This window comes from Hyperoodon ampullatus, assembly GCF_949752795.1.
Source record: "Hyperoodon ampullatus genome assembly, chromosome: 8".
Lineage (NCBI taxonomy): Eukaryota > Metazoa > Chordata > Mammalia > Artiodactyla > Ziphiidae > Hyperoodon > Hyperoodon ampullatus.
The window spans coordinates 43,793,995-43,819,205 of record NC_136921.1 but is presented as its reverse complement, the minus strand read 5'-3'; the positions used below and the strand labels follow the sequence as shown (position 1 = coordinate 43,819,205).

The 25,211-nt window shown below is 41.0% G+C and overlaps 1 protein-coding gene across 1 annotated transcript; it reads right to left on the bottom strand.

The window, feature by feature from the left end:
* Nucleotides 1–4,523: 4,523 nt before the first annotated feature.
* CAVIN2 (caveolae associated protein 2) lies at nt 4,524–16,749 on the bottom strand (the record flags this gene model as incomplete). The annotated part of the gene is made up of 2 exons (XM_079710206.1): nt 16,028–16,749; nt 4,524–5,318 (listed from the first exon to the last, which is right to left on the bottom strand). Exons 1-2 carry the CDS (start codon nt 16,508–16,510, stop codon nt 4,524–4,526), a joined length of 1,278 nt encoding a protein of 425 aa, XP_079566332.1. The 5' UTR covers nt 16,511–16,749.
* Between the last annotated feature and the right edge of the window lie 8,462 nt (nt 16,750–25,211).

Below are 25,211 nucleotides of genomic sequence, written 5' to 3'. Positions count from 1 at the left end.
CATCCCATGCTGATTTGCCATTTGCTCGTATTTTCAGCCTAGGAGAGGATGTATCCAGGCAGGATAAAGCAGCTTCTCTAGCATGACACAGGAATCTGACTCCTTTAACTTGGAGAGTTTGAGGCAGACTTCTTGTGCCATCTTTGAATTAGCTGATTCTAGTATCTATCTCTGTTGACAGCTTGCGCTTATTAAACCGTGCCCCACAGTGAACCCTGCAGCCACTGACAATGGACAATGCCAAGGAGCTGAGAAGCCCCTCTGTGGCCTCAGCAGACCCGAATAATAGTCTCTCTGTGGCTCCCCAAGAATCGTGAGCTGTTTTTTCTTAGCATTAGTATGACAATCATTAAAATCATTTGCAAAGTGCAGCTCTATGTGATGCTATATACGGCGCGATAAAATGAAGTTAATACCATGCCATCAGGGAGCTTATAAAGTGATTCATAGTGAAGCACAGTTGGGTGATACAATTAGGAGTCCTGTTTTGGCAGTAGCATGGATTTCAGAGTGGGGTTGAGCACTGACCCTGACACTCAATAGTTACGTGAACTTGGACAAGTCTTTTAACTCTGTGACCTTCAAGGGAAAAATAGTTAAATTGTAACATGATGAGTGAGAATTTAGAGTGGTTAAGAACTCTGGAGTTCCCTCGCTCCCCTCATCAAAAGTCTCAGGTGTAAAAACAGTACCTTTCTAATAGGATTCATTGGATTAAACGAGATAATGTTTGTGTCTAGCATGTGGTAGGTACACAGTACTCCTGACCATTGGCGTGCCCAGCCTGGCATAAAGTAAGATATCAGAAATGTTGTTCTCTCTCCTCCATGCTTGTGTCTTCCTGCTTTGGGCACTACGAATTTCCAAGTGGGAAGGACAGATGGTTGTATTGCTCAGTAAATATTTACTGAATTGGTTTTACAGTGGAAAGTCTTTAAGAGTATGAATATCAAGCTGTCTTGCTAAAGGTGTAGTTTCGTAATTGGGGCAGTTTGTGTGGAGAGTTAAAGATAATTTTAGAGTTTCAAATACTACAGGATAATGCAATGGTTAAAACAAAAATAAGAAGGGGTCTTCCCTGGTGGCGCAGCGGTTGAGAGTCCGCCTGCCGATGCAGGGGACATGGGTTCATGCCCCGGTCCGGGAGGATCCCACATGCCGTGGAGCGGCTGGGCCCGTGAGCCATGGCCACTGAGCCTGCGCGTCCGGAGCCTGTGCTCTGCAGCGGGAGAGGCCACAACAGTGAGAGGCCCGCGTACCGCAAAAAAAAAAAAAAAAAAGAAGAATGTATCTTTATAATGTGAGTTACTGCCTGTTCCCTTTAGGAATGAGGTCCTGGCTTCAGAAGTGTCTATTTCAACACCCAGATCAAGCAGAATACAAAGGTTCAGTGCCAGTTTTATCTGAAACTTGTTTTGCAGTGTCACAGTCTTGCAGTCTTAGGAAAAGACTTGTGGTTGCTATGGAACTGTTAATAATGATTGCCACCCTTACCTCAATTCCTCATACTCCTAATCTCCAACATAAAATCACTTAGACTTGGGCCGTAGGGCAGTAAACAAACTTTTGAGCAAGAATTAACTGGGTTTGGGCATTAGTGTCTTAATGTAGGAAATGACTTTCATTATAACCTTTACTTACACTAGTGGCTTGGCTATGTCAGAGATTCTAGTTTCCTGATAGTGAACTGAAACGCAGGAGGTTCAAACCTTGTTCTTCTGCATGAGCATTGCTAAAAGCAGAAACATTTTGGGCTTTCATCTTACAATAAATGTAAGAAAAAAATATTTATTTTGTGCAGAACTGGCCTTAGTGTGGGTCTTTTATTTTCATGTATAAAAAGAAATTCAACCATGTACTAGATTCATAAGTAGAAGGGGAAAGAAGAAAATATTCCTGTTGAAATACATATGTCTATATATTTTAAAAATAAAATCTCACAGAAAAATGACATCGCTGCTCTATTTCTGTGAGATCCGTGATCTGTGTAATAGACCCTTCTTGTTCCTGAATTATATTTCTAAGATAACGATCTCAGTGCTTATTAATGTATAATCTTTGGGGGAAAACTAATCCAGTTCTTGAGCTCCAGGCACATAAAGTTAAGAATGGGTTACTGGGTGGGTATGAAGAAGACATAACTAATTTGGGGACTTTGTAGCCTCGCCAGTATACAAATAATTCAACAATAAACAGAATAACTCGTTTTCATTTCCACAACTGCTGCTCTCTCTAATCCCTACAGTATGTGTTTTCCAACAATTAGCTGGCTTAATTCTTTGTTCCACTGGTTAGGATTTTAATGTTTCAAATGAGGAACAGAGAATAAATGTCTGTCCATCAAATCTAAAAAGATGCCTGACACGCAGATAGTTTCTAGGAACAAATAACATAAGCATTTTTGAAAAGGAAATGTAGACCTTGCATTAGCTCTGGATGGCCCAACTCCTTGACTGCAAAAAAGTAACAGCAACTCTGTAAAGGTTAAACAGGCATGTTCAGGGCCCTGAGTGAAATTTAGTCTTCTACCAACTGGATAGCACTGTAGAAGACAAAGGTGTATCTGTGTGAATAAACTGAACATACAGTTCAATACATTCATGTTTTCAGGGCTATTTAAGGTATTATAAGGTCTGGTACAAAATAATAAAAATGTGGATGGAACTATCAGATTCATCAAGCTGCTACAGTAAATTCAGATGCTCTCCAGAGCTGGCAAGGTGATGTCAAGAAAGTTAAACTTGAAGAATGAGACTTGCACTTCTAAATGAGATTGGGGGAAAAAAGAAGGCCGAGTTAATAAGGGAAATCAAGAATAAAAAATCAACATTATGGCTACATTTGGAGGAGAGTTTAATAATCAATTCTTTCTGCTTTTTTTAAAGTTTTCTGCCAAGAAACTGACATTGTTATGTACTTTTTAGTTTTAGGTTTATTTACTCTTCTTTAACACAGCCATTGTTAGTTCAACAATCTAATATTTGGGGTACATTATTGCAAAATAAGGACACAGCTGTATCAGTTATGCCATCAATACATTTGTTAATCCTATCCCTTTTATAAGGCAAAGCATAGTTTGTTAATACTGTTTTAGATTAGCTGTATTTGTAAGGTTACTTATAATGAGTGGTACATACTAAAGGTAGGGCATTTGCTCTCTGGTACAACTGTCTTTAAACTGTAATAGTTTTCTCAAAACATTACCATTCTGTAATTAAAAATAAAGCAATATTTTAGTATAATATTAGCAGTAGTAAAAATTACCCTGTCTGAGTAAATGTGCACATACACATAAACACTAGCATGCTTTAAGAAGTTGAGAAACATATTAATATTCTGTGAAATTAATATATAAATAAAATATGACCTGGAATGAAATTACCGTTATGTACAAAAAAGGAAAACTTGACTCTTTCCCTTCCCAGACCTGTTGATTCTAACATGTTACAAACCTACATTACATCATTTGAAGTGTAAGGATTATTTCAAATTTGGAAAACATTAAAGAATAGTACGATCCAACTTCCTACAAAAGGCAGTATGTATTAATTAATTTTGAAGATTTATGTTCATTCCAATGTTAAAGAGACATCCTTTTGAACTTCCTTAGGGAAATATTTGTAATGTCTTTTATTAAGAAAAAAATGCAGCTTTAACACAGTAAAATGTTTTTTTAGACTATTTGAAAACATTAGAAAATAAAAATATTGTGAAGATATAACATATGATTCTAGGATAAATGAATTTCTTCAGCATTGTTATATGAGTAAATACTTGAACTAATATTGTAAATATTTTACTTTTGAGCACATGCTTTTTTCTCTGTCTTCATTCTCTTTGCCATTCTTTGTTTCCTGTTTCTTTTATTTTCCAACTTCTCCTTAGTTTTCTTTTTCTAATAGTCCCAACTTTTCTACATATCTTACTTCGTTAGCTGAACATTATAGTCTTTCAATTTCTCCTTCATTTTCAATAAACAATGTTTTCTACTAAGTAAATAGCCAACTTTCTCTTTTACCTTTTAAGAAAAGTGTTTTCTTCTTGAAACATAAAGTAGTTATCTCTTTAGCTTAAATACATATGTATATTATATATCACACACTTAAAGAATATAGATTCACAGAATTCTATGGAAATTCAATATATTAGTGGTACGCTTATTCAGCAAGCTTCTGGAATGACAAAAAATTAATCACATTTCATGATTAGTATCTTATGTAGCCTCTGATGTATCTGACTTAGCCAAATTGATCGGTGTTTTTTGACTGCTCCATTTCTTCTTCTGGGCAGTCTTGGAGAACTAGAGAAATGGAACCTAAGAGTAAATTAGAAGTGTAGACCCTGACAGGTTGCCTTCATAGTAAATCTCGGGCACGTGTGTGCGCCTACTGTGTAGTAAATGATGACTACCTGGACAGTAACACGGTGTGAGTGGGGCGTGCTGGAGATGTACAGGAGTTTGTTTCTAGGCTCTGGTTACCCACTTAACTGAAAGCACAGGCTGGGCACAGAGCGCTGTGCCTTTAGGCGGTCTGGTCCACCTGGAGCACAGCTGGCTGCACCGGCTCCTCATCTGAGCGCTCTGCCTCGTGGGAGGTTAGCACGTAGCCTCCATCATAGCACACCTGCTGTGCCTGTTCCAAGACCACCGACTCTTCTTCTTCATCTTCCACAATAGTCAAGTCGATGTTGCTGTCCATGGCCGAGTCACTCCCTCTTGAGGCCGCCCTCCCAGCATCCCCCTCCGTGCTCTTCCCTTCCACCAGTACGCTGGTGAGGGATGCTTCGGAAAGACGCTCCGCAAATGAGCTCTCCTCGTGGTCATTGGGCACCTCACTGCTAGGCATGTCTTCTGACTTGGTCTCATTTTCTGCAGGGCTTTCTCCCTCTCGGACTTTCTTCCGACCGAAAGTGAGGGGAGAGACCTTGAAGGGGGAGCTTTTCCCTGAGGATGTTTTCTGGTGATTGGAAGTGAGAGATTTCTTAATCTTCTCTCTCCTCTCTGCAGATACGATCTTTGTCCCCAGCTTGTTCATCTTTTTCTCGATGTTTTGGCGAGAAAATGCTTTCTTGAGGCTATCCACTTTCCGGAGACTGGATCTTTTTATTTTCTCTGCCCGGCTTTCTTCCATCTTTTCCTCTGCACTGTCTTCCAGGGCCTCCTCGTCATGGGGCAATTCATCATCGGACGAGAGGTCCACTGTGTGCAGAGTTTCCTCCAGGGACTTGTTTTCATCAGCATGCTCCTCTTCCTTCCCTTCCGCTAGGCTGGAAGCTGGCTCTTTCACAAACACACTGGCAGGGATCTCATTTTCTTCCTGAAAAGATGGACAATGTAAATTTCACATTAATAACACATTTCACAAATAGTCCTGAACTGCTGTAATTTCTGGGTATGTGTTTTTTGGCATGACAGAAACCAAAGGTCTGTGGCTTTGGTTTTCTAGAATATGAAAAGTTAATTCTAAACTGATCAAGTCATTCCGCTTAGGCTGGATAAGGCCAACGGCTGCCTCTTGGGAATATTATGAGGGCATCTGGCAAGGGCTCTATCAGTGACAGGCAGGGAGGGAAGTGGGCTGTGGGTCAGACAAGACAAGGAAGCTGCCTAGATAAAGGAGCTAAAGTAAGTTACTGTGAACCCAGAGGGCCTCTCTCTCATACGCTCAGGCTCTATTCCTGCCAAAATCCCACTGCAAAAGAGCCTGGAGGTCAAGTTAGAAGATAAAAGATGAGGACTTCCTAGTTCTCTCCCCTGCCCCATCTTTCCTTAAGTGTCAGGCACCAGGTAAAGCCTCTATCAGGTTCCCTCCCCAAGTAGAAGTCAAAAGTAAAGGCATGGTCAACCTTGGTATCTGTTTAAAAATGCACACTAATTTTTCTAATGACCTAATTTTGGAGTAAGAGAAGCAAGGGCCAGCCTTACTGGGGACCCACTCACGAAGCCTTGTGTTTAGAATGTCCTTTTTGGGCATTATAAGGAGAGATGGTATACTACGGCCATTTCTGGAGCAGTAAGGGGGAATCATGCTGCCAGGCGTAGCTTATCAAGCCTCTCTGTTAAATAGGGCTTCCTTGGGCAGGAGTACTTCAGCCTCCACCTAGGGTGAAGAGTGAAGAGGCAAACTCAGGAATCTGTGCACCCTCCCCTTATTCCCAGCACACCTCTTTCTCCAGTTTCTGGGTGTACAATGATCTGCCTCTCCCTCTGCCTCAGGGAGCAGAGCCTGAAAACTTGCCTCCAGAGAGTGCAAGGGGGATGGTTCTCCAGCATAGCGAAGCACGGAGATTTGAACTCAGATAGACTTGGGTCACACAGCATAGGAATCCCTTTGATTTTTTTTTTTGTGTGTGTGTGTGTTACGCAGGCCTCTCACTGCTGTGGCCTCTCCCGTTGTGGAGCACAGGCTCAGCGGCCATGGCTCACGGGCCCAGCTGCTCCGCAGCATGTGGGATTTTCCCAGACCGGGGCACGAACCCGTGTCCCCTGCATCGGCAGGCGGACTCTCAACCACTGCACCACCAGGGAAGCCCCCCTTTGATTTTTATATTTTTCTTTAAATACAGGAAAATGAGAGCCAGCTAGCAAAGTGCCTTCACATCTTCATTGGAAGAAATGGCACAGTGGAAAGAACATGTGACAGGAGGCCTGAGTCTCAGTTCTTTCTGTACTGCTCAATGGCTCTGAGGCCTTCAGCAAATAGCTTAATCTCCTTGGGTCTCAGTGTCTTCCAAATGTGAACAAGAGGATTTGACCCAGATTAGCAGCTTTCAAACTGCACTCCCAAGGGTATTAGGAGTTCTGCAAGAATGCCAAGGTGGGCCAGGCTCCAGAGCCCACTGCCAGCCGGGCTTCAAGCAGAGCCTCAATGTTACCTGATTATATTGTGGACTGCCCAGTAAACTTTCAGTTTGAAAAATAACTGGATTTAGTGAATTTAAAAGTCTATGTGTTAAAAATAATAATAATAAATTAAATAAATAAAAGCTCAAAAACAAAACAAACAAACAAAAAGTCTATTTGGGAGCTAAACTTCATGCAAAGTTTATGTTAATGGGTAAGAACTTCCCTTCTTGTTTTGCAATTTTGATTGACTGAAAAGTCAATAAAATTGGGGTAGTGATCAAAAAAATGTTCTAAGGGTATACCTGTATACTTTCAACTTCTCACTACAAAGACTAAGTGAACAATGTTTTAATATAGAGAAACTTAAAAATCCCTCTCCTCATTAATCACCAAATAGTATAATTACAATACTCTCTGAAAAGATACAGCCCCATGTCCCCCCCTTACACACACATACTCAGAGTATGAGTTCCATAAATTGGTTAGAAACAAAGTCTTAGGTAGAGTAAAAAGCAGCACGTCTGGTTAAATAGAATCCTTGGTAGAGTTAAGAAATCCCAAATTCTGTTTCCCAAAGCTTACTCCCATTTTGAATATCACAGAATGTCAGAAACACAGTATAAAAGATAAAGTAAAAACTTGAAATTTGCACGGGATTCCCACGAATAACTTATGACATGGACCTTTACAGAGGGCAACTCTGCCGCGCTTCAAGTCTTGACTTGCCTCCTTTTCGTTGGCATGTATTCCCTGTGAGGGTGGGAACTTCTGTCTCTTGTTCACCTTTAAGCCCCGTGCCTAGAGTAGTCCCCGACAGCTCAGCAGTTATTTGTTGAATGAGTGCATGTTGAGTGAGGAGGCTTTCTAAGACAGCCCTGAGGGGGGCTAGAGTGGAGACTGCCCCTGTGTCGGGCACTGCAAAAGAATGGACTTAGCTCTGTGTCTAGAAGGACATTTGCTGACTGCTGCTGCCACTGGGAAAAGAGGAGAACCAGGCCTAAGGGGCTCAGCAGTTTCCATTTTTAAGGAAGGATTTTATTCTCAGTGGATGAGCATTACTAAAAGAGGAGCAGACTGCAGAAATAGCTAGGGCTCTGATGCTTAGTCCAGAAGCAAAATTACTTCTGGGGTTTGACAAGAGGGTTGGGAAGGTTTGACAGGAGTTGCTTGCAGGAAAAGAAGAAACGTAAAACGTTATTAAAAGTCCTCAGTAAAGGGCTTCCCTGGTGGTGCAGTGGTTGAGAGTCCGCCTGCCAGTGCAGAGGACACGGGTTCGTGCCCCAGTCTGGGAAGATCCCACATGCCGCGGAGCGGCTGGGCCCATGAGCCATGGCCACTGAGCCTGCGCGTCCGGAGCCTGTGCTCTGCAATGGGAGAAGCCACAACAGTGAGAGAGGCCTGCGTACCACAAAAAAAAAAAAAAAAGTTCTCAGTAAAGAAGGCAGAAAGTCAGGTGGAAAATTAAAAATAAGCCTTGGTTATAGAGGAGAGGTACATTTTGTGTAGTATAAGCTCAGGTTAATCAAAGGTTTACCTTTGATTACTGTTGATTACCCTGATAACTTCCCTTTCTTCAACCTCAACAAAAGATGTCCATATTAACTGTACTTCTAAAAGAATTAAACCAATAATATTGCATTTTTAATGCAGTGTAAATTTTATTGTTAAAAAAGCACAGTTACTGTTGAGTGTTAGACTCTTGTCTCTCTCACCATGTGTCCTTTGAGGACAGGTTTGGGAAAAGTGCATTATCAGGTGAATCAGAAGTGATCTGTTGGTAGATCAAACTGCATACATGAGGGCAGTCGAGAGATGGTGGGAAACCCAATTGAGCTCTTTCAGACAATGTCGGGGAAATTTATATAAGAACTCTTTGATGCCAACTATGAAAATAAACCCAGCAGGAACAGACATAATCCAGAATGAGTTGGATGTGTCTTAATACAACTGGAAACAAGTGAGATATGCCTTTTTGGCCAACTGCTATGCTTCTGCTGTCATTTTTATTAATCAAGCAGTATTTTGGGTTATGTCTACTGGACAGTGTTTATTTTGTGACTTCTTATAGTTCTACTCTGAAGGTAAGCAAGCCCTTTCCCTTCACATAGAAATTTGTGAATGTCCAAGTACATGTGGGACTTACATTTCCATAATGTTTGTTTAGAAGCAGAAAAATGCTGACACTCTTCAAAATCTCTATTCTTTAGTGAAATGTATACATGGCATTTGACTATAAAGGAATGATTATAGTGGTGGAAATTCAACTTGAACTTTAGACAGTGGCTCCTCTTGTAACTGCACTGTCCCCCAGGTGTCCAGTCTTACCTGCTCATGTGTCCTCCTTCAGGCCAATTACACATACCTTATGGAAACACTTGATATTTCACCTGCCTACAGGTGAGGTGATACTCCTGCCTTCAGCCTCCTGTTGTAATGTTTTTGATCTGCTTTCTCTTGCAGATTCTAAGACTGATGGCTCTTTCAAGGGGGAGGATCAAATATACATCCTCAATTCTGTCACCACTTAACTATGCTAGTTACCCATATATCCACTTGGGGTCTGTAACTCCTTAACATGGCATTAAGAATCCCTTGTGAGTTGCATTGCTTCCTTGGATAGTTCTACCCAGGAGAGGCCCCCAGCTGCAGCTGACTGTTTGCCCTATAGAGTTATTTTTTTATTTTTAAAAGTTTTTTTTAACATCTTTATTGGCATATAATTGCTTTGCAATGGTGTGTTAGTTTCTGCTTTATAACAAAGTGAATCAGCTATGCATATACATATACCCCCATATCTCCTCCCTCTTGCATCTCCCTCCCACCCTCCCTATCCCACCCCTCTAGGTGGTCACAAAGCACCGAGCTGATCTCCCTGTGCTATGCGGCTGCTTCCCACTAGCTATCTACCTTACGTTTGGTAGTGTATGTATGTCCATGCCACTTCCTCCAGATTTATTTTCGAAAAGGTACGTAGCCCCACCGCTGCAGCTGCTCCTGGTTCTGACCTTTCACAAGGACCCCTAGGGGTTTTTAAAAGGAAAGGAGGGCTTCCCTGGTGGCGCAGTGGTTGAGAGTCCGCCTGCCGATGCAGGGGACACGGGTTCGTGCCCTGGTCCAGGAAGATCCCACATGCCGTGGAGCGGCTGGGCCCGTGAGCCATGGTCGCTGAGCCTGCGCATCTGAAGCCTGTGCTCCGCAACGGGAGAGGCCACAGCAGTGAGAGGCCCGCGTACCGCAAAAAAAAAAAAAAAAGGAAGGGAGAATTAATCAGTACACTTCTAACATATATGAATGATATGCTTGCATCATAAGAGAGAAAAGGAATGGAAAGAACTCTTGAAAAAGTGGCATTTTTTCCTTGTACTTTCGCTTGTTTGCTGTTTATACTGATTCTTGTGAACTAACAGTCTCAAGTCTTATGTGCAGATATCAACACAGAGAAACTGGCCAATATGCTGGGTACTTCTTGGGTTGGTGCTCATGGAAGCAAATCTTCTTTGCACATAGATAGATACACACACTTTAAAAGGGAAGGAGACTCTATGACTAGCATTAGAAAAGGAAGCTACAGTAAGTCATTTAAAAGCTTGAACAGGCAGTTTGTTCTCCTGTCACTAACTTATCATTCCCGTTGTTAGAAGAAAATAACGAAGGCTGTTACATTCCCACAGGGATGTGGTGGCATCCTAGAGGGATATGAGGACCATAAATTTGTGTCCATGGAATGTTTTGTCCAATAATCTCTAAATACTATTTATGAAAATGGAACTATGCTCACCTGACATTCTGATTTATAGATCTCTTTTACACATTGATGGTTTTCTCCAGTTTGTGTTTCTGAGGTATAGATTGCCAAGTGGATAAAACCATTGATTAGAAATGTACCCCTAAGGCAGCTGTTGGTAGAATCAGCAAGTCATAAGAATAAAATGCATTAGTTATAATCCCTGAGCAGTCTTTCACATTCTCGAGGATTTAAAAGTTTCATTATTTTTCAGTGTTATAGAGGGTTCAGTTCTTTTTTAAGATCACACTGCTTAGGTGTTTTTTGTTGCACACACAAAAAAAACACAAAACAAAACAAAAAACAACCCACACTGAATTATTTAAAAGCTATTGTAGAAAACCCAGTAAACATGAACTTTGCCATAGTGGGATTATAGTGTTTGTTTTCACTCATTTCATAGTTCAACTCTATAATTTCTATTATTAATAAAATGAAACCTTGCTAGTCACTTTGTTTCTCAGGGCCTCTGCTCATTTGATATAAAATGAGGTTAACCTAAATGATTGTTGAGGTGCTTTCCAGCTCTAAAATACTTGATTCTGTGATATTAACCTAAATCCCATGAAAACTAGTCTAACAGATTGCAAAAGTGATCTCACAGTGTACAAATGCCAGACATGCTTTGTTTCATGCAAGAATCAAAACTATAGGACCTGAGTTGCATTGGAGAACGCTTTTCATTTGTTCAATTCAAACAGATATGGATTACAAAACAAGAGAAGGGGCAACATTTACCTGGAAGGGCTGCATCTGAGATAGAGTCTCGTTTTTTAATATGTGAGAGAACTAATGATTCTTTTGAAGAAATACCGACAATAATCAGTTATTCATTTAAAGTGCCTGAGGCAGTGCTGACATTCAATAAGTGTAAATAATAACAATAAGAACTAGTATTTTGTTTATCTCATAAACTAAAGGGCACCGGATAAGTAGCACATCAAAACCAGTATCCCATTATGGGAATATTAATCAATGTGGTACAAACATCGCGAGCTGTCATATAAAGGTGACTTTGGTTATTTATATGCCCATTTCTTCTAAGTCTGTACTAATTTAGCGATTTTCAGAGCAGTGGCTTTGGATAAATACAGTCTTTAAAAAAATTAATTTAAAAATAGTCTGAAGATGTTATACTTTTAGCACCTTTCTAAAATTCTGTTCTCATCAAAGGAACCCAAATGATGAATATTTGAACACATTTATAGGCTTGATTCTCCATGAATGTAGCCACAGTAAACATCTAACTTTTACTCTTTTCACCCAATTTCACAATTTCATGTGGATGAAAGTGTAAACTGTCCATGAGTACTCTCATTTTGTTCCCTGGATTTGAAATCATTCCCAAACTACTTTGTCAAGTAATCATTACTAGAACTTCAAGAGGCCTTAAGTGGGCATCACACCCTCAGTGCCAGTTACCTGTGAAATTCTAGTCTCTTCAATCAACAGAGAAAACTTCCTCTTAACTGTAAATTCACTGATTTTTGTACAAATTTTATTTTTAGTAAAAGATACATATGCACTTACAGGCAAAGAATTAGTCTTATTAGTCTTTAGCATTTTCTTTTTGATCAGCAACCTCTCTGAGTCTTATTTCATTTACACTGGCTCCTGTTACAGTATTTTGAATTCAAACATTGATCTTAAGCCATTATTTAAAAAAATATAAAAAGGGAAGCTGCTAAGTTTAACAAGGATTTTACAATTTATTTTATTGCTCAGAAGGAGATGAATTTTCTCCAGTTTTAGATTCTACTGGTTATAATTTGAAGTAATTGCTAAGACATGAGAGGCTTAACAGCTACAACAATGTTGTAAGTTTAGCACAGACTTAAATAAATAAATGACATATTTTAAACAGGACAAATTAAGGACAGATTTCAGAATTTAAAAAAATGTTCATGTGTATCTAGTGTTACTAGCATCTAGTAGATCAACCAACCAACCAACCAACCAAAAAGCCCCTGCAGATTTTGGAGAACACAACAGGACTTTACAAACTGGAAACATAATCTTCTAAACACTGTAGGACTGAATATGATCCAGTCAGGTGACAGATTTTCTTTCTTCACTCTCCTATTTTTACATTAATTCTTTTTGTCTTAAACTAGAAAAACAGTGGATTTAGTAAGGGAAAGTCTAGCATAGGGGTCAAGTAGACTGAAAGTGACAAACAACTTAGAGACCTGAAGTGGCACCTGGTACATTATCCGCCCTCCTCACTCTGCAGGTCTAGAAAACATCTACCCTGTGCCCCACTGTGAAGACTGTGCTGCTACTAGAAGGGTCTATTTAGAGTAGGCCCTTTGGGCAGAGTCCTGTGCTTTTAAAGGGCTTTGCTTTCCTTTGCTCTGGTGGTGATGTAATATTGATTTCAACTCGGTAGTTGTCATACAATGTATGGCAGGGAGTTGGGAGTGTGTGTGTGTGTGTGTGTGTGTGTGTGTGTGTGTGTGTGTGTGTGTGTTTAGCTTTTAATAAATCCCAACTAAAAAAGCAAAAGCATAGCTGTTTGAAGATGCTGGGTAGGGTGAGATCAGTTTTTGCTAAAAAGCCATATTTCTAACCAAGCACAAGTATAGCCTCCTCTCCATGCAAATGCATTGCAGATCCACCCAGGAAGAGCTTCAGTTCTTTGAGCTTACACCGTGACAGTCGCTAACCATTTAAAATATGTTATCCCATTTATTCCTCACCCTATGAGAGAGATATGAGGGAAGAAGCACTAATGTTTAAGAGCGCACACTTTGGAGTCAATTAAATATGAGTTGAAATCCCAGCCTCACCACTGCCTAACTAAGTAGTTTCAGACAAGATATAAGTATCTCTGAATCTCAGCATCCTCCTCTGTAAATTGGTGCAGTTGAGATAAACTACAGAAAGATACTTAGCAGAGTATGCAGGGCTTATTAAAAGCTCAAAATACTTTTGCTCTTTCAAATATTAATAAGATGTACAGATGAGGAAACAAAAGCTTGGAAAAGCTACACAAGGTGCACAAGATCACATAACTGGCAAGTGGTGAAACTAGGATTTGAACCAGTGTCTGTATGACAAAATTTATCTTTTCTCAACCCCTATACTGGACTACTCTCTAACACAAGTTATTATTATATCCATCGGCATAATGGATATAATATAATAATTATAATGGATATAATAATTTACTACCCTAGAAACCCCTACTTTAAGAAGGATCAAGAGAAAGAGCAACTTTTCCACTGAGGGACTTCATTTGTATTTGTTTTTTCAGAATAGTCATCTTGCAATGCCTTGAGAGTTGATATTTCTGATATCCTTTAGGCTAATAAAAGATCTTACATTACATGACTTAAGAAAGGTCCAGTTCCTTGCCCCTCTAATTCTTTGTCTCCTAAACTGCTCTTTCAAAAAAGTCCTTGGGGGCTGCTTGCTAAGAGGCCCTGAATGGAGCCTGAACACATTGCTTTGGATTCTCTTAGCTTCTACCTTGGTCTTGAGCCCCTGTTTCACCTTGTCCTCACTATATGGAGAATTCCTACCGTTTCTGGCTGTAATTTCACACCTGTCAATCCAATGTGACAAAACAGGAGACCATGGCAGGGCTTCAGCAGCAGCCCGTGTCTTTAAGTTCCCAACAGTTGTTTTTTTAAATGTCAGATTTACAGTTCTCTTGAAATTTTTAGTCACGTATCTTCTCCATCCCTCTCCCCAACACGTACAGAACATCCTCCGTGGCAAAACAAAACAAAAACTGATCCCGACCTACTGTGATTTTCCTCTACTACATAAATAATTTTTTGTTTTTCCTCCTTAACTGAGGGACAGGACAAGAGAGAATCTCTCTTGATTCATACTGGAAGGAGGGAAATTTCCTTTGATGACTCAGATTTAAACAGGTCTGTATATGTTTGGTTTTGTTTGGAGATCAGTGTTTAATCTAGAAATGCCTTGAGAGTTGAGATTTATAATATCTTTTAGGCTAATAAAGTTAGGATTTTATGTGGCTTAAGAAAGGTGCAGTTACCATATCTCTTTTCAGTTCATCTGGTTCATGAAAAGCTATTCCATTTGCATTAAAAGCTAAAAAATTTCCGGTCTGCAACAGACTGCAAGGTATAGAAGGACATCAGCTGCCTGAAGCTTTACAACATCAAGTGCAATGTGGGGGGACAAGAAAGCAGCGAGATGAGTCTTTCCTTTTATGGAGGAAGGAGGCTTAGGTTCTAAATTGGCAGAGCAGATTCATTTAGAAAAAGAAGGCTCCCTCGGTTTAAGTTCCAATTTCTAAATCTCTTTGGGGAGATGAAGGCTCTTCTTGTGTGCCTTTCACAATCAAACATTTGGTTATAGCCTCTCCCCTCCGTGGCTCTGAAATCCTCTCCTATTCACGTGGTCACAATGAGACAGCCCTGGGGCAGGGATGGCAATTGCTTCCTGGGCTCTGTGCTGGCTGGGCTCCACTGGGCGGAAGGGCTTCCAGCGTTAGGCAGGGCTGCCCTTGGATTCACAAACGCCCACCTCATGGGGGAACAACAGTCCCACGCAATCTCCCTGTTCCAAAGAGCCTCTTGCTACATTAATTGCATCATTGATGCATTACAAAAATTAAGTGGCCTTTTCATTCCAAGGCAGCCATTTGAAGGAGAAAATATCCTAGGCTAGCCTTTGTAACTGATAACACTGCTTTTGTTTTACTTTACAGTTGTGGTCTCTCTGAGCAACGAGAAGCATATCTAGTGTGTTTGTAGAGTAATGCTCTGTAGTTTCAGTGCATTTGCTAGAAAAAAGCTCAACAAGATTGCTGTAGCCAAAAGAGTCTCAAAAGTAGAAAGCTAGTTCATCTCTAATGGAATCAATCTTCAATACTTGGTTAGTCCCCAAAACATTGGTGACCTTTGGACCGAGGGAGGCTTTAAAAAGTTATGAATTTGACTTGATTAAAAAACAAAACAGAAAACTCACATGATCACCTCATTTCCACAAAGAGTTAATAAACAGCCAGTGAATTAATTTGCCCTGTCCAGCTAACAGCTGCAGTCAGAGCCCCACGTTCACAATGCAAAGAGACAAGTGAATTTGACTAGTGTGCCTGCACCTGCTCACCTTTCCAACCTGTATGGAGGTGCTCCTGACAAATGACCCCGACCTGCTATCTCCTGAGGCACCTGCCTTGGGTTTAGGCTGCAGTGACCTGGGGAATTCCCAGCCCTGTGTGTAGATTGTAGATTTCACATGCGCATGCTGAAGGCAGCGGGGACAGTGCCGCGCGCGCGCGCGCGTGTGTGTGTGTGTGTGTGTGTGTGTGTGGTCCCTGACAGGCAGGACAGATGTAAAAATGGCTGTGAGAGCCAGGCGACTGAGATCATGGATGCGGAGTCCCAGCTGGGTGGGTGGAGAGTAGGGGCACTGACCTGGAAGATGAGCACCTTGAAATGGTTGCGCCTGAGGAGCTGGGCGTGGTTGTTCTCTAGCCGCTTCACTTGCGCGCACTGCCTCTCCAGGCGCTCCTTGACGGCGCGCGTGTGGGCGCTGACCTTGCGGGACTTCTCCAGCAGCTTGCTCACCGTGTTGCCGGTGGAGGCCTGGTACTTGGAGAGCTTGGTGAGGTCGTTCTGGATGCCCTTCACGGAGCCCTCCAGGCTTATCTGCCGCTGCTCCATCTTGTGCTGGTTCTCCTGCACGGCGTCCAGCATGTTCACCAGCTTGTCCAGGAGCGTGAGCACTGTGACGGCGTTCACCTGCGAGTTGTCCCGGATGGCCTCCTCCGTGCTCCCCGGGTTCAGGCTGGGGCTCGGTGTGGAGGAGGGCACCGGGCTGGAGCTGCCCGGCTTCTCCTGCCGCATGTCAGGACCCGGGTGCTGGAACTTCTCGGCTTGCGCAGCGTCCTCCCCCATAGCTGGACAGGTGGGAACGTTCTTTCTGGCTCCGGCGAGAAGGACGGTGGACGGGTGCAGAGCGTGGCCCTCTGGTTCGAGCTCAGAGCACCGCTCTGTAGGACTGGCAGAGGTTCAGACAGGCAACAACTGGCTACACTGATCAGGGGAGCTGCATTCCAGCTGCTCTTAAAAGACCTACTCCACCCAGTGGGAGGCGAAGGATACAGAACTGAGAACCACTCAGGGTTTAGAGGCATGCACACGCTTCCTAACCGCGTACTCTTCGGCACAGGTCACTTTCCTGCAGTTTAGCTTTTCTATCCTGTGCCTCTTCCCTTTTAAAAATAAGTTCAATGTCATATTTCACTCATGACTTCATCTAGAGGCGGAGAAGAACACGCTAATTTGGCCCAGCTCCACAGCCTCCAATTGGCTAAAGCTAGTAAACTTTTCTCTGGCTGCTATGCTGCGTATGCTACAGAGTGCCTGTTTGTTTTTGTTTTTTTCCTGGATACAAGTTATTGTAACGGAAAGTATTGTTTGCCTTTGCCCTAGAACAGACTGATGGGCTGCAGAGCGCCTGGTGTCCTAACGGAAGGGGCCAAGTTTAAAGGGTACTTGCAGTCAAGTTTGTAGTGTTACTTTTTAATTTCCAAAGGGACAGAAGTAACATAATGACAAGGAAAACAGCCCAGTTCTTACTCTTGCAATTGGTGATGCAAGATAAGATGAAAGAGATTGAAATTCAGGGATGTTAAGACATGCGGTGCTGTTACAGTTATCATGTAATAGATGGAAATTTTCTGAATGATCACTTTAAAAATAGAATTTCTTTTGAGAAGTAAAATTGACATAGGAAAAGCCAAAAAAAAAAAAAAAGTATGGTTTCTTTAAGAACTTACCATGCTGATCTGTTTTAACTAATTTTGAATCAGGGCTGAGAGATTTTCTCAAATGCCCATCTCTGCAAGGCATTTATTGACATGTGCCCAGAAGTGTGACTCTCCGGCAGGTTGAGCTGGAGTTTCTGAAGTGCTTCTAATGTTTGACATTTCCAAATTCCTGCTCAGTGAAGTGGCACACCTGTTCTAAAATGTGGCCCTCCTCAGCTGAGCCCTTGGGACCTGGGGCTTATTTCCTAAAACGACTTTACATGCTTGAATTGGTTTTAAACATATCCAGCCTTTGAACGTGCTTTCAGCAGGAAGTTTGTAATAGGCCTTCAATGTACAATTTTAAGAAGAACAAATGCCAGCTCATTTTGGGTCAGGGTTGATAACGGAAAAAGTGCCATCCTTCAACGGCAAAATGTACATGTGAGCCAATCAATCAGGAGGTCATTCGTTGTCACATTTATTGAATTTGTGAGTCCCCACTATCTGTTCGGTTCTATATTTGATGAACTATCTAGAGGCTACTAATAAAGTGTGATCTAAGACCCTGCCCTCAGTGCATATGCCTGCTGGTTAGGGAGATGAATCAAAGATTTTACAGAGGCCCTCAATTTTCCTTAGATAATTGGTACCCCCCAAACCCACTTAAAGTGAATCTTTTCAAAATAGGGAGAAAAAAAGTAAAAATATTTGGTTGAGACAGTATCTTTTAAAAATGTAAGAAAATTATTAAAATGGATTTACCTTACATTTAACAAAATTTAGTTGGTCGGTGATGTGTTAAACATTAGAACAAAGGATGAATCAAGTGTTAATTCTGAGAAGCATAATTTTCTAACAAAATTATATGGTATCATGACACAATATCCATTTTACATTTGACTTCTGTGGGGAAATCATAAAGAGGGTCATTATTACAAAAATATTTGAGGGCTTCATCAGTTTTCCAAGAGCCTCTCTTATATTTTGACATTCTAATCATTCCCTTTTGAGGCACTTATTGTGCCATCATCTGTGTGGATATTTTCTTCTTCAAATGTTAAGTATTCCAGCTGCAGATTCTCATTTCCCAGAAGAGTTGCCCACGATTCAAGGGCTTCTCTAACATTACCTTCATCAACTTCATGATTTCTTAACATATTTTGAAAGATTTGCAATTTCACACTATAATCACTTTACCCTGATTTTGCATTGATTTGCACTGATTTTGCATTGCATTGTTGGGTATTGTATAATCAGTTAGATGAATAGAGACATTAAAGACACGGAATGAGGTGGGAAAAGGAGAGAGGCTAGTTGTTAAACAGGAAGAAAGGTTTGCATGTGGCTTATTTATTTTTTAAAATTAATTGTGAATAACACAAGTAACTTAACAGTTGTCTATTGCTGTGTAACAAACCAGTCTGAAATTCAGTGGCTGAAAACAACAGTCATGAATTTTATCTACTCATGATTCTGGGATTGGCTAAGCAGGGCTTAGGTGGAATGGGTCATCTCTGCTTGGAATGTTCATATAGGAATCTGAGATGGTCTCAATCACATGTCTGGCTCCTTAGCTGGGATGACTAGAATCCTGTCCTCCATCTTTAAGCCTCCAGGGACTCTCACTCTGATCTCTCTAGTAGGGGAGTCACACTTCTTTACCTGGTACCTCAGGGTTCCCAAGCAGTGGAAGCAAAAGCTGCAGGATCTCTTAAGGTTAGGCTCTGGAACTCTGTCCCCTTGTCACTTTCATCACATTCTGTTGGGCTAAGCAGGTCAGTCGGTTTCAAAGGGACAAGAAATAGACTTCATGTCTTTAGGGGAGGAGCAGCAAAGTCCCATGATAAAGGGTGAACAGCATGGCAGAGATTGCTGTAGCCATCTTTGGAGAAAATCTACCTCAGCATGAATATATTTTTCTTTCAAAAGACTATTACAGATAAAGCTGAAGGCCCTATCAATCACCATTTTCATTCCATTCCCTTTCACCTTTTGTCAGAAGTAATCATTTGTATGGATTTGGAATACATCTTTGGAATTTATAAGTGATCAATTCATTAGTGAATAGTTTCATGTTGTGTTGTAATTTGCTTTGTTGCACAACCTTATGGGATCCATGAGGAGCTGTATCATGGTAACCTGTCCTGTACAAGATGGCATGTAACTAAGTAATAGAGTGTGACACAAATGCTAAGGGCATTGAGAATTTATGCAAGAGGAAAGCAAAGGTAATAAAAGAAAGCACTGTTGATGAGTTTGAATTTGAGGAAACCCTGAGCAGCTACACTCACCATCTAGCTGACCTTAAGTCCTATTTCTGTCTGAAAGAGATTAGTGAAATTCAGCAATCAACTCTTAAAAGAAAGTTTTGAAAAATTATATCTACTTATTACATACTATGATGTTCCTTAGAAATTAGGTAATGGAGTTTAGACTTGATACAGTGGCAGATAGGAGGCTCCTAGAGGTTTTTGAACATGTGAAAGTTTGTGTTTAAGAAGGATTAGTGAAGCAATAACAGGTAGCAAGGGTCACTTGGTTGGTAATGTTTGTTGAATGGGAAATAAGTGCTGGGCATTGGGGCTGCAAAGGTGAGTGACATATATTTGTGGCCCTTTAAAAGCTCCCACTTTACTGGGAGAACTAGGCAGGTGGACAAATACTGGGTATAGATATACAGGTGTGGTGCTGAAGTGGGGTAACATGAGGGCTTTAGTCATGGCAGGGGATGGCTAGGGGTCTGAATTCTCTAACTGACCACCAGCTGCCTACTGTTACCTCAGGTCTCTAAGTCATATAAGCACAGAAGTCACTCCAAGAAAATGCTTTATTACTGGCTAGGGCATCCATCCCAATCTCCATGTGGTTTCCCATTCTGTAAGCCCCAGGTCTTGGTTAACCCTTCAGTATAATTTCTAAACCAGAGGCAGAGGCAGCTCAGTGGCCGCCTTCGTTCGCCTTTTCCATTTAAACCCATAATCCTGGGAATCCTGATATTCTTGTTCTTCCTACTGTGGCAGGGATAGGAGACCTGGAATGATGAGCCCACAGAAAAGAAAGTTTTTTTCCTCAATGGCTAAGGAAGCAGAGAAGACTAAGCTGGCCACTCCATGTATCTTTTCCTTTGAACCCTATATTGGTATTCAGAAGCCTTTCAAATGTTGGGTTCCTTCTTGAGTAGGAGGTCATATGAGTATATAAACCACCTGAAAGAAAGAGGAACAACATAACACAGTTGTTTTTTTTTTTTTTTTTTAAGAGAAAGAGAGAAATAGAGAAAACAAAAGGAAGGTGTCTTCCAGGAAGAAGAGAAATCTTTCCACCTTTTTACTCTTAATGAAATATCTTTCCACCACCTACCATATAAATGTGAGGTCTGCTTTATGTCCCTAACTTCTGGCTGTTGAGAGGCAATTCTCCATGGATCTTTCATATTTCTGAATGTCTTTTGAGCGGATACACTGACAGTCTTTTGTTCTGGACTGCCTTTTCAAAACTGTTTGTATAGTGAACAACTTTGGAAAATAGAGATAGTAGCAGAGGATATATAGAGAGAGCAGATGGTAGGGTTATTTGATGTCCAGTATGATAAAGATGATGTTTTCCTCTGGGGCAAAGGTTAGGCAGCTTGTTTGCCACCTCTTATAAAAGCTTGAGGTTTTCTAAACTTGGGTTTCCTCGGATGTGATGCAAATCCATGACATGTGCAGGATCCACCTATACCCACCTCTGTGTCACCCCCATGTGACTTGGAGGGGAGGCAAAGGGAGCTGATGTGAACATGAAGCTTATGTTCCTGCTGTGTCATGAGCAATAAAGTCTTTGTCTCTAAGCCAGGAGTCTCTGACCTTCTGCTATGAAAACTGTAGCAGGTTTTACTTATTTGTCTGCAAGTAGGGTAAAATGTCTGACCGTTCGCAGTTCTTGACACTGGTCAGTTTTTCGGTTAACCATAATAGGTTGTATGAATGAAGTTAAGAGAATGAGGCTGAGAATATGGAAATTTGTTTAAAGGCACTGGAACCAGAAGGCTGGTTAACTCAGGAGCCTCGAATGGCATTTGCATCTGCATTTTTTGTGGACTGAGTATTGCCCGGGGAGATGTGTCGGGAGATGATTTCTAGTGGTAATCTTGTCTTGGCACAGTAGGGATTTCTGATACCAGGGCATGCTCACAGCTCAGTGCCTTTGCATCAGGAGAGAGTGGCCCCTACACACTAGGAAGGTCTCCAGTCGGTATAATGGATTCTTGGTGGTTACAGGTTTTATTTTAGAGACTGGGGAAGGTTCCTATCAGAAGAAGCAGAGCTTCTGTGTACATATTCTTGCTTGGTGGTTTTGGTTTTAGTGAGTGGCATGGATATTTGCTTCCCAGATTTATTTATCAAGCTTCTAAGAATGCATTAATCCATATATCCATTGAATATTTATTGATCACCAATCATTTGCAAGGAATTGTACCCATTTCTGAATGCATATTATTGCATAAAATACATTTGTCCTTATTCTTACAGAATTTAACTTCCTTAAATTAAGGAAGGGAGATATATAGAGTCTGTGTTTTATATTGAGGTTATGTTCCAAGAAAATGCAATATGGTAGATTAAAATTACTTGCTACTCTTCCCACTGAGAGGTGGAGTCTAATTCCCATTTCCTTGTATAGTATCTGGAATAGCCTTAGAGTGTGCCAGAAGTAACATTCTGGTACTTCTGAAGCTAGGACATGTGAAGGTTTATAATTTAATCCTGGATTTCTTGGGACACTAGCTTCATGTAAAAAAAAAAAATCTGACTATACTGAGCCTTCCATGCTATGAGGGAGCCCAAGCTAGCTACATGGAGAGGATATGAGAAGAAAAAAATGCCTGGCTGGCCCCAGTTGTCTCAGCTATCTTTAGCCACTTGAGTACTTCCTTTCCCCCTCCCTGCCCAGATGATGCCACAGTCATTGCAGAGCAGAGATGAGCTATGCCCTGTCCAAATTTCTAACCCACAGAATTGTATGCCTAATAATTTTTGTTTTATGTCATTAAGTTTTGCAGTGGTTATGCGATAATAGATAACTGTACACATGTAGTTTGCAATGAAAATGCAGTTCATTGAGAATTATTATTAACAGTGTAAGTTTGTTCACAGAACTCCTGTATCAAATATTTTTATATGTCCTACTGTTCCCAGAACTTAACTCCTGAAATAATACTGTACAGCAAAATAAAAGATTTTGTGTAGTTATTCTTACCTTAAGAAAAACTTAACTCTGAGCTTCATACCAAAGGTGGTGGGATAAAAGCATATTACTGATAAAAGGAATTAGGCAGAAAGGAAGGAGCTGAAGGATCATTTAACCATATCCCCTTCACTCTATACTGCATCCTGAAGTGGGTACCGATGAAAGTGAGGGTGCAGTTTGGAGAAGGCCTGAAGGTCCTGCCTTTTCCTTATCCTTTTGCTGAGACAACATAGAGGAATTGAGTGTTCGCTTTCACTAGAAAGATTAATGGTGAAAAAGCACGTGATCACATGACCCTAATCTCTCCCGACCAAGTCGCCATATAACCCATCAATGATGTCAGTGTGAAGTAGAGCAACATATAAGGAAATCCTATATAAATGAGTGATGGAGCATAAATAATGTATAGCGTTGACATAAGAGGTAGAATGTACTTCACTTCCCATATGTTATCACTTAGGAAATATCACATTTTTGGAAAGTCTAGAGGGGCTTACATTCTTAAGGCCTCCTCTGCCTCTTGGACTCCCATTTCCCTGCATGCCATTTCCATGCTTCTCCATTCCTGCCCCGTTGTGAACTCCAACCCCTGCTTTAAGCATGTCAGAATCCACTCACACAAAGCACTCACAAGTGTAGTGAGTGTTAATGAAACTTCAGGGTCATAGTCAGGAAGATTTCTGACATCTTACTGGTTCCTGTCTTCCCAGTTTCATGTTTTCTGTTTTCTCCTTACTTCCACTTCCTATTTCATGAAGGGAAATTTTACTCAAATACTGGCTTTGGGTTTTATTCTCTATCTCAAGGAGATATGTTATTATCATGAAAGACAGTTTTCTACTTTCCTAAGAATAATTCTGGTGCCAGTTAAGATAACTAAACCAAGGGGGGAAAGTGGCAGGGTGGTGGTGGTGGTGGTGGTGGTGGTTGTGGGATGAATTGGGAGATTGGGATTGACATGTATACACTAATATGTATAAAACAGATAACTAATAAGAACCTGCTGTATAAAAATAAATAAGTAAAATAAAATTAAAAAAAAAAAGATAACTCTTTCCCATCTTGTTTTATTGTCAAGATCAAAGGCAGGGAGACAAGTTAGAATATTGCTTATTCATCATTCATTCCTTCATTCCACAAATATTACTGAGCAACAAGTAGGTGCTGGGAACATAGCAGTGATCACAAGACCAAGTCCCTGTTCCTATGGAGCTTATGCTCTGAGGGGTGGTGGTGGAGACAGATGATAAAAAGTAAAATGTAATGTCAACAATAAGTACTATGAATAAAAATAAAGCAGAATAAGGGGCCGGAGAGTGACATGGGTGCTGTGTTAGATAGGGTGGTCAAGGAAGTCCTCCTTGAAACAGGGCCATTTAAGCAGAGAGATGTTGCAGGAATCCAGGTGAGAGGACAGGGCCTTCTTCTGTCATAACATAGTGTTTTTAACACAGTGATGGAGTTTTAGGAGGGCACATGTCCACCCAGCTAAAACTACACTTCACAGCCTCTCTTTGAGCCAGGTGTGGACGTGTTACTAAGTTCTGTTCAGTGGATGTAAGCAGAAGTGGTCAGGGTCACTTCCACAGGCTGCCCTTCAAAGGATTCGGTGTGTGCTCCACAGATCCCTACCCCTCTTTCCTCCATATTCTTTTCCTAGGAGATAGTAAAAGCTGACTTGGATGCAGAAATGGAAACCATTGAATTGCAGATTGAAAATGGCAGCTCTTCCTTCTCTTTCACTCTTGCTCCCTCATAACTCTCCCTCCCCCCGCCCCCCTTCCCCTTCCTCTCTCTTTGTCCCTGCCCAGGTGAGTCAGCTCACAAACCATAAGAGCTGAGAGCCTGGACTCTCAAGCCAGACTTCCCAGGTTCAAATACCAGCAAGGTTGTATGACTTTGGAGAAATTGCTTTTCCTTTCTAGGCTCCAGATTCTTATAAAATGAGGATGATAATAATTCTTACTGTCTTTGTTATGAGGATTAAATGAGTTAATATTTTTGAAATGCTTGGACCAGTGCCTGTAACATGGTAAGCAGCATATGTGTGTGTTAAATACATAAATGAAATAAATAAAAACTCTTAGTATAACTGTCGAGTTTAGCTTCTTGGCTTTGAAGATGTGATTTGATTTTTTTCAAAAATATGTTCGTCTTGTGTTGCAGATGCCATATTCAAAATTAATACTTCTTCTGCGGTTTGCTTCTGCCTTGCTCATTCACAGAGCACTCCATGGCACACCCAGAGGAAATACATGGGGGTGCCTCAGCCTTCCCTACCAATAAATTAATCAACTACTTTGAGTTGCTACATGCTCAGCATAAACTGAGACACTTAGATAACACGAAAAAAATGTAAATCAAGGTCTTCATCCTGGAGAAGGTCAGAGTCTTTGGGGAAAAGTAAGTTTTACGCACGAGAAGCAATTAGAAGACAATACAAGGCAATACCTAATGAAGCGCTGAAGTTGTCCCTTTTCAGCTGCAGGAAACCCCTTAACCTTCTGATAACCTTAGCTTTGCTTCTCTCATTTCAGAGCCCTAAAACAAACAGGAACTGAGGCAAAGAGATTTAAATGAGAAGAGTAACTTAGTACTAATGCTTTTTTTAG